Below are 9,387 nucleotides of genomic sequence, written 5' to 3'. Positions count from 1 at the left end.
TTCTCTTCAAGTCTATTACTTTTCTGTTTTTTTAATCTTCTTATATATCAAAAGCACACAGCAACGGTCATATTTTTCTCCAAACGGACATGTTGACTTCAAATGACATTAGTCCTCTTTTGATTGGTGGAGCTTTAGAATATGTACAATAGAGAAGATCTTTTTTGATGATGCTCTATTTAAATAACTTAATACTAAATACAATTAAATGACCGGAGCTCATTTAATACTGGAGGCACTCCTCATTTAATATTGAAGTATTAAATACCGGACCGATCTCCACTACATGAACATTTAATACCGGTTGACCGATCTCCACTACAGGAACCGGTTGCACCGTCTTTTATAGAACCGAAACCGCTACCGATCCGATCTCGCCTTCGTGAAATATCGGTCTTTTCTTAGCTTATTTGAAATAACAAAACTCTAAATATTATTTGCAGTTAGTGAAACGCAATCCCCGATCACCCATGTGACAGACAAAGTGCTTACCACTGCACTACAACACCTTGTTGTTGTCTTTAAAACAATTAATATACTTGATATGACTTAGCGGTTTAACTTATATACTTAGTTTTATTTATTCATTATTAAATTTTTTTTCATAAATTCTAACAATTATATTCTAACAATTTCTCCCTTTTTAATTATTTAAACTAAATATTCAAAACTTGGTAATTTTATAATTGTTGGCTAGTTTTTTAAGTTGATTAGCATATTTAAATAATTAATTAATACTACTATTTAATTAACTATTTTTACTTATCAAATCGTCTTTAAAATAAATCGTGCAATGAGCCCGTGAATGAATTCGAGAAATTTGTATAGGCTCGAATTTATTAAAAACATAAACTGTAAAACTGTGGGTGAAAAATGGGTGTCTACACAAATGGGAAAAAAATTTGGCACGACTTAAATAAGTCACTAATCTACAATATTGGTTCACATTCCTTATTGTTAATTTGAAGGTTTCTGAGAGCCAAACAATATGTTTTCAAAATTGGAAAATATTTAGATCATTATGTCATTTTTTTAATGATTAATTGTGAAACTATTATAATTCCAAATTTCTAATTTGATTGATAGTGAGTAGTTCATACCCCTAGTTTATACATAAAAAAAATTCTCTAGATTCGAACTCTAGTGAAAATTTTAATATCACAAAATCAATTAAAACACTACAAAAAGGGCTTAAAATATGCTCTTTAGGCCTTGTTTGATAACTAACTTTAGGTTTGGGGATTTTATATACCATTTTAGCATTAACTTTTGCTAATAAGTACACCTTATATTTATACTACTTTTGATTCTATCTATATCATAGACGATGACTAAGAACAGAGTGTTACACTACTACTTACAATAGTATTATAAATATTAACTTTTAGATGAATGATAGGTATTACATAGCTCGGATTTTTATGAAATGATCACATATTTATAGTAGAGACACATACGAGGGATATAACTAAGATGTCTTTTTCTAAGTGTAACCAACATAGAACCAACCAAAATCTATATTATCTGCATATTCAAATGCAATGTCATTTCTTTTTCGATTTCTCATAGAGAAACGAGTGGTGTATCTTGAAAAGTCAAAGTTATCAAACTTTGGTCGAGCCCTATTGTTCCTCATCTCATTTTTATTACTAGACGACCTCCGAGAAGCGTCCAATCTTTATAAATGTTTTACGAATTTTGAAAAGAAGATAAGAACATATTGACGATAATCGTGTTAAGGACTTTACAACTTTTTAAGTGATTTTGTTGAGACCAAATGATGGTTAGCTTGAAATAAATATTTGGTGTTTATAAATTCCAATATATATATATATATAAAGATACATATACATAATTGATTATATGATATCATTTAAAAATGAGGGGTAATTAAATTAATCAAACTAGAGATGGCAATGGATACCCGTATACTCGATACCCGTGGGTACCCGATGATCGGGTTCGGATATTTCAAATCGGGTTCGGGTTCGGGGTCGGGATCGGAGATGGAGAGTAAAAAATATTACCCGACCGGGTTCGGGTTCGGGGATGGGGAGTATTGAAAACCCAAACCCGATACCCGAATATATTAATATATATATTATATATTGATAAAATTTAAATGTCTTTTCAAATTCCAAATCATAAGTCATAGCCAGCATTAAATAAATATATTAATTATTTTATCGTTACTCACACCACTCATCTTGCTTAACATCATTAATTAATTTGTAATAAGTGTTTATCTCTCTCATATAAGTCAATACTCTTAATCTTCATTTTCATTCTTAATCTAAATTCAACCTTACTAGTTATTTCAATTTCTATCTTGCATATTCTCTCATCTTCTTTATAGGTTTTATTCGACCTCAAATTTTTAATAACAAAACAAATTGCAAGTAAGTAATGTTTTCATTTGTGTTTTTAAAATATTATATTAGTTGTTTTAATTTTATTTAATAAAGTTATGATGGTTCTTTAACTTTTACAATCTTATACTTGTTTATTAACATAATCTTTAATTTTTATTTTGTAATTTCTTCTTCAGTAAAGTGTAAGTAATACTTTTATTATATATATATTTTTTTTTTTTTTCGATAAACTAATTCTTAAAAGGGTCAGTGTTTTAAGGAAAAAATAAAGGTAAATTTTTTAAAATAAAAATAAAGAATTCTTTGTTTAAGTAAAAAATAAAGGGTTAATTTTTTAAGAAAAATAAAGGGTCAAGGGAACTAATTATTTTACTATGGTTGGAGAATAGAAGCTCAATATATTATTTATTTATTATTTTTTATAAATATTATATATCAGTAAAGTAAAGAATTGTTTGTAGAAGATTTGAGGTATTTTATTAGTTATAAACTTTAATTATAACTTTATTTTTTTATATTTTTTAATGTTGATTATTTTTTTTTATCTTTATATGTTGTAATTTATATGTGTTGAAGAAGTGTATTCAAGAAGGAAGTTTTTTTATTATGAGAAAATTGATTTAATGATTTTTTTTAGTTTGTGTTTAATTAAGAATTTTATAATAATGATATATTGTTTATGGATAAAATATTTATTAATAATTTTAGATCAATTATATTTTTTTTAATAACATATTATTAATATAATATATTAAATTTATATAATTTTAGTTTAAATGTGTTAATTAAAATATAATAATTTTTTAATATTTAATATTGGGCAATGGGGTACCCGTCGGGGATCGGATACCTGGCGAATCGGGGATGAGGATATAAATAGAGATACCCGTCGGGGTCGGGTTCGGATAGTAAATTAAAAATCAGGTTTGGGGATGGGTACTTCATTACCCAATGGGTAAGATACCCGTTGCCATCCCTAAATCAAACCGTTCAAACCGTGAAATTGCTCAAACCAAACTATTTCAAACCGAGAATTGACCAAACCGAACTCATTATGGTTTTTTTTATTAAACTGATCCCCAACGGGTTTAGCGTTACTAAAACTATTTAAACCGACCAAATACTTAAATAAAATGGGAGCGATAATTGTATCTTAAACTAATAGTGATGAGTAATGTATTATAACTATTAGATTACAACACATTTAAAATAAAAATAATGAGACAATAGCATGAACCTAAAAAATTGTTAACATATTATCAAAAATATTAATTATTACCATTAGTAGACCAACTTAATATCAAATTTGTTACTAAGTATTAGTGTTATGTTTAGTCCAAAAAAATAATTACAAGTATAATGCAATTGTGAATTTGAAATCAAGGTTTTTTTAGTTAGTTAATGTTATTATTCATATAAATACAATATATGTTTTTATAAATTATGTTAGGGAATTTTACTAATAACATTATTCATATATATTATTCAAGAATTGTGTTATCGGACCTCAGTTCAAGACTGTTAAAATCTCGAGTTTATTCTTAAAATCTTACGATTTTATAATTTTACATTAGATTATTGAGTCTGATTTTAAGTAAACTCTTAAATAGGTAAATTCTTACGATTTTAAATTTACGGTAATAAGATTTTACGATTTTATACGATTTTACGTTTAAAAAATGATTTATATTTAAAAATTTTAAAATAAATTTATTATTTATTCAAATAAATAAATTAATATAATTAATTTGTAAGTATAATTTTTTTTATAGTGTTATTTATTTATTATAATTTTTTAATTAATTTTATATTTAAATATATAAAAATTTAAAATTGACTAAGTATACTTAATTATATATATAAATAATAATAATGAGCAGTGATAGAGAGAGGGAATTTGGTAGGGGAATTTAGTGAGGGAATGACTTGGCATCACCTTCATTGGTTTGAAAATGTAAAAGTGGGAGGAAAGAGAGAAAAAAGAGAAATTATTTAATTTTTTAAGCGAATAAGATTATTCCAAGTCATTCCCTCACCAAATTCCCTCACCTAATCATTTCTCTAATAATAATATATAACTATTATTTTATCAAATTAAACTCTTACAATTTCAAATAAACTCTAGTTTTTACTATATTACAACTAACCAACGAGATTTTACGTAAAAATCTCGATTTTTACCACCTTGCCTCAGTCATAATATTGTTACTTGTTCATGTACATTACAATATTTATAAATTGTTATTGATATATTTTAAATCTATTTTAACAAATCCAACAATTAACCAAACTAATTAAATCGACCAAATCGTTCTTTTAACCGTTCAAAACGGATCAATCAAAACGACATATCGACGGTTTAAAATTTACTAAACCAATGTCAATGGTGTAGATATGCATTTCGGTCAATAAATTTACCAAACAAACCAAACCACTCACACCCATATTTAAAAACACACATCTTATTTGAAGCCTAGAAATATACTACATGCATGACCTATGATATAACGAAAAGACACAACGAGTCATAATCTTTGCCTTTGTAAGATGAACTTGACCACAATCGACACAATGAGTTATGAGTTGATTGTCCTAAGAAATTCGCGATTGTAATTACTACACGTAAGAAGTCACGAAAAGTATTCTCTTCTTCATTTCGACTCGCCTTCAAAAGGGTCTCGGAAGAACAGTGGATGAAATTCACAATTGAGATGTTCACTTTTTACATTGGCTGTTATAAAACTTCTTATGTTGGGAGAATGACTGATCACTCCATTAATTATCCCAAGACCAAGTTAATCGTGGTGTCCGAGAAATCAAGCATCATGGAAAGAATATATATGTGCTATATCTGGGCATTATAATTGAAAAGGACACCCCTCTTTGCGTTTTTTAATTTTTATAAAATTAGAAAATATATTGTTTTCCTTTCTTTTTAAGAAAGTTAAACACTCTTTGTAAAAATGTGTTTTTTCTTTATCTCCGTCATTGTTAGTCGTCATTTCGATGCTAGTTGTTAAGATGACGGATACATGAATGTGAAAATGACAATATTGTACATTTATTTTAGTCTTTAGAGAACAAATTCTTAAACACCAGTAAAACGTTTTAAATAAATATTAGTTTGTTTTAAAAATGTTAATCGGTGATATTTTTATTTTATTTTTAAAATTTAAAGATTTTAATATATAATAATAAATAAGTTAAAAAAGAAATAGAAAACATTTTAATAGTGTGATTAATTATTTGTGTAATATTGTTTGATTAGAAATTAAATAAAATGATTTTTAATTCTAGTAGAATTTTTTTTTATAGAAAAAATCAAGATACAAATTCTAAAGTGAATCAAATATAATAATATTTTTGTATGATCACTTTCTCATTTTTCACTCTAAAATAATATAAGAAATGAATTATACATAATATTAATAAACTAAATAGGCTGAAATTTGTTGAACATGATTTTAAAACTGTTCTTAAATCACTTGCTCGTCCGTCGGAATCGGCATCCATAATAAACCTCACCTCAGATGTTTTCCGACAGTCGGCGCTGACAGCTAGTACTCGGCCTCCCTCGTCTTACCAGAAAAATCCAGTCGGTAAATACTTGACCCGTTCGGATACAACACTCCGAAATGCCTCTCCGAGCCCAGACCCGTTTTCATGTTCTCGTTGTACAGGGCAAAAATTACTGCCTCAATGACTACACCCGGCTTCGCCGGCGTTCCGATGGCCGGTACGGCCGTGAATTTCTTTATTACATTCCGGTTATAAATTGCGGCATTGTTAATACTAGCTCCTGATTCTGTTTGGCCAATATCTCCTCCATTCGGCCAACCGGTTTCCGCTATAAAGATCCCAACATACGGGTAGCCCATTCTTTTCATGGCAAAGTAGACCGCGTCTATCATTTGATCCAGCAGATTGGTGTAGGTTAACCCCGTACCCGGATCCTTAACCCTTATGTTATTGGCGGAGGATAACAGGGCGTAATCAAGCTTGATGTCGACCGGGTTGGATGCCCAAGCGAAATACGGGTATACATCCAAGAAGAGGGACGATTTCGTGTACTTGAGAAACTGAAGCATAGGTTTAATGATTTGAGTGGAGATGTCGGCACGGAAGGTTCCATTGGAAGGCGGGTAAGAAGCTTGAAGCACGTCCATGGCCAATGAGGTAGTGACTCTGACCTTACGGAGGAGGCCGAATTTCGCAAGCGATTTCTGAATCCGGTACATCGACGGGACGAGGCTGAGCTGGATGTTACGGTCGGGGATAGAAAGGATTTCGTTTCCGACGAGAACGTATCGGACCTTTGTTTTTGGGTAAAAGGGTAAGACTTGAGACCGTACCCATTCGTCTGCGATAGCTTGATTGGTGGAGATGCTCACAAGGAGCTGGTTCGGGACCATGACCGTAACCTCGATGTCGGATCCTCTCAGGGCGAAGAGAATGGCCGGGTTAGAATCATACAGTTTGACTTGCTTCACCTTCATGGCTTTCAAGAGCTCGACGGACTTTGACGGACTGGGAAGGTTGTCTCCCAATTGGCCGTAGCAGATGCCGACATTGCCGGCTCCGGCGGCGGCGTATGATACACCTGCTGGAAATTACAAGTTAGTTAATAAAGTAATATTAGATTAGATTTAGATGTAGAAAGAAGCTAAAGAGAATTAATAGAGATTTTGGACTTACTAGATACGGCGGCGGAAACTATGAAACAGAGGAGGAGTACGGTGGCCGAAAATCCCGTCATATTTGTAACTTGAAGCTGCTATTGTGAATTATGTCATCATGTACGTCTCTCCTCTCTCTCTATATATATGAAGAAAATTACCATGTAAATATTATTTGACTTCACTTGACTTGACTTAGTTAATTTAGATGCATGGACTTGTTTGGCTTAAAGAAACGAGGGTTTGGAGTCAAAAGAAATTTCAAAATATTTGTTTCACACTCTATTTATGGAAAATACACATAATTTTCTTTTTCAATTATAAAATAATATTAAAATTCACTTAGTTAATTTAGATCCATGTAAATATTACAATTTTGTTTGACAAAAATTCAAATTATAATCACAATCCAATATGTTTTATCTTTATATTTTTAAAATTAAAAATAATAATAATAATAATAATATTATGTTATATTTCTTTCTTAAAAAAAAATACATAATCTTACCATAAATTTTAGTTGAATTCTAACATTTGACTAATTTAAAATACAATCCTCACCTTATACTAACAAAACTAATAATAAATTTTTTATTGTGTTTTTCAACCTTTTTTTGCAATATAGGAGATTATACATTTAAATTTAACCCTCTATTTAGGAGTCTACCCAACCACAATACATTTTTAAAAAACAGATATTATTATCATTATATTAGAACACAAATTTTAATATATCAATATAGTTGAACTAGAAATTCGATTATATATCAATATATTTGTCATTTTTTCATCAAAATTGTAACTCTTTCAAATAGTATATATCTCCTTAATTTTAAATATAACACCAACTTAAATCCTTATACTCTTGAATTCTAAAAAATATAGATTTCCAAACAATAACACATAATTTTGCCTTTTATTGATTTTTTTTTTCAGAATCATAAATAATATAACCATTATTCTCAATTTACAAACAACAATCTTATAAATATATATTGGGATAGATTTTTAAATTATAATATTTTATATAATTTATTTAGATATTTGAGTATAAAAAATAAAAATAAAATCTTACAATATTTGCCGCATCAATTAGCGTTAAACGGGAGAGGGTTATATATAAACTGAATAAATGAGGGTGGGCCTTCAAACTTCTAAATGAGGCGTAGAGGGAGAGGTGATTCTTGAGGGTGGTTACCCCTCATTCAGTCGTTAGAATATCAACAACTCTCCCATTCGGTCCTAGATGAGTAGTGTTAGGATCTAGATCGCCGCTGGTGGACCGGGGGTTGGACCGGTTAGCGGTTCTCACTCGTAGGGTGGTGGTTAATCCGGTTAGAGATTAACACCGGGGTTTCAATACTACACAACCTGTCACAAACCCTTGAACTAGGTTCAAGCGCGGAAGAGGTTTGCTTTCAGGTTGAAGCGGCACGCTTGTATAATAGGCACGGTCGGTTTCGGATGATGAAGATTTGGAAATGGTGGGTCGGTTTCGGTAATCTGGATATTCGGTGGGGTTAGTATAAAGTCGGTTTGGAGCGGTGTGGTTAAGTTAATCGGTTAGATAATGAAGCCAGCAGAAAGTAAATGACAAGACAGATTTTATGGATGTTCGGAGATAAAACTCCTACGTCACCCCTTCCTCTCGAAACCGCGAGAAGGATATTCACTAAGGAATACAAATACAGGCCGATCGAGACTTATTTCCTGCTCGATAATACTCTTACAATTTACACCGAAATTGTAAAACACACTTTAACTTTCAACACTTAGGCTTTCTAGAACAGCACACTCTATCACTTGTAGTAAATGCTCTTAATATCTCAATATCACAGTTGTCTCTTAATGTCCCGCTTAAGTCCCTCCTTTATTTACTCTTCTTCAGCTACCCTTTTATAGGTGAAATATGCCAACGGTCATATTTCACTGCCTTGAATCTGATTGGCTGATCAGAAGTGCAGTGATTCAGTGTTTCAGAGGTTCAGACCTGCGGTCGTTTCCTCAGACCTGGTATCCTGTCTCAGACCTGCCGGTCTGTAAGACAAACCTGTCGGGTTTGTCTTTTACTTGATGTAGGCACTGTCTGTTGGACAGTTGTCTGTACTTGGAAGATTTCCTTTCTGGCTTATCCCGAAGTAGAAGGATCCGGTAGTACTGTTTTCTGCAGCCTACAGTCTTTCCTCAGACTTGCATGGATATGGAAGTATTCAGTCTGTTCCTTTGGTATCATTCTCAACAGATACCCAAATTGTCTTCTTGTACTGGTCGGTCATTTGACTTGGCCGAATGTCTTTTGGTAGTGATGTAACCGGACTTCTTCCGGTTATTCTTGTCTT

At 31.0% G+C, this 9,387-nt stretch overlaps 1 protein-coding gene across 1 annotated transcript; it reads right to left on the bottom strand.

Annotated features, from left to right (window-relative positions):
• Positions 1 to 5,929: 5,929 nt before the first annotated feature.
• LOC124922709 (probable glucan endo-1,3-beta-glucosidase A6) lies at positions 5,930 to 6,961 on the bottom strand. Its single transcript, XM_047463421.1, has one exon. The coding sequence runs from the start codon at positions 6,866 to 6,868 to the stop codon at positions 5,930 to 5,932; it is 939 nt and encodes a 312-aa protein (XP_047319377.1). The 5' UTR covers positions 6,869 to 6,961.
• Between the last annotated feature and the right edge of the window lie 2,426 nt (positions 6,962 to 9,387).

The sequence above is a fragment of the Impatiens glandulifera genome, chromosome 1 (genome assembly GCF_907164915.1).
Source record: "Impatiens glandulifera chromosome 1, dImpGla2.1, whole genome shotgun sequence".
Lineage (NCBI taxonomy): Eukaryota > Viridiplantae > Streptophyta > Magnoliopsida > Ericales > Balsaminaceae > Impatiens > Impatiens glandulifera.
Note: the sequence above shows the minus strand (reverse complement) of the source record. Positions and strands in the feature narration are given on the sequence as shown.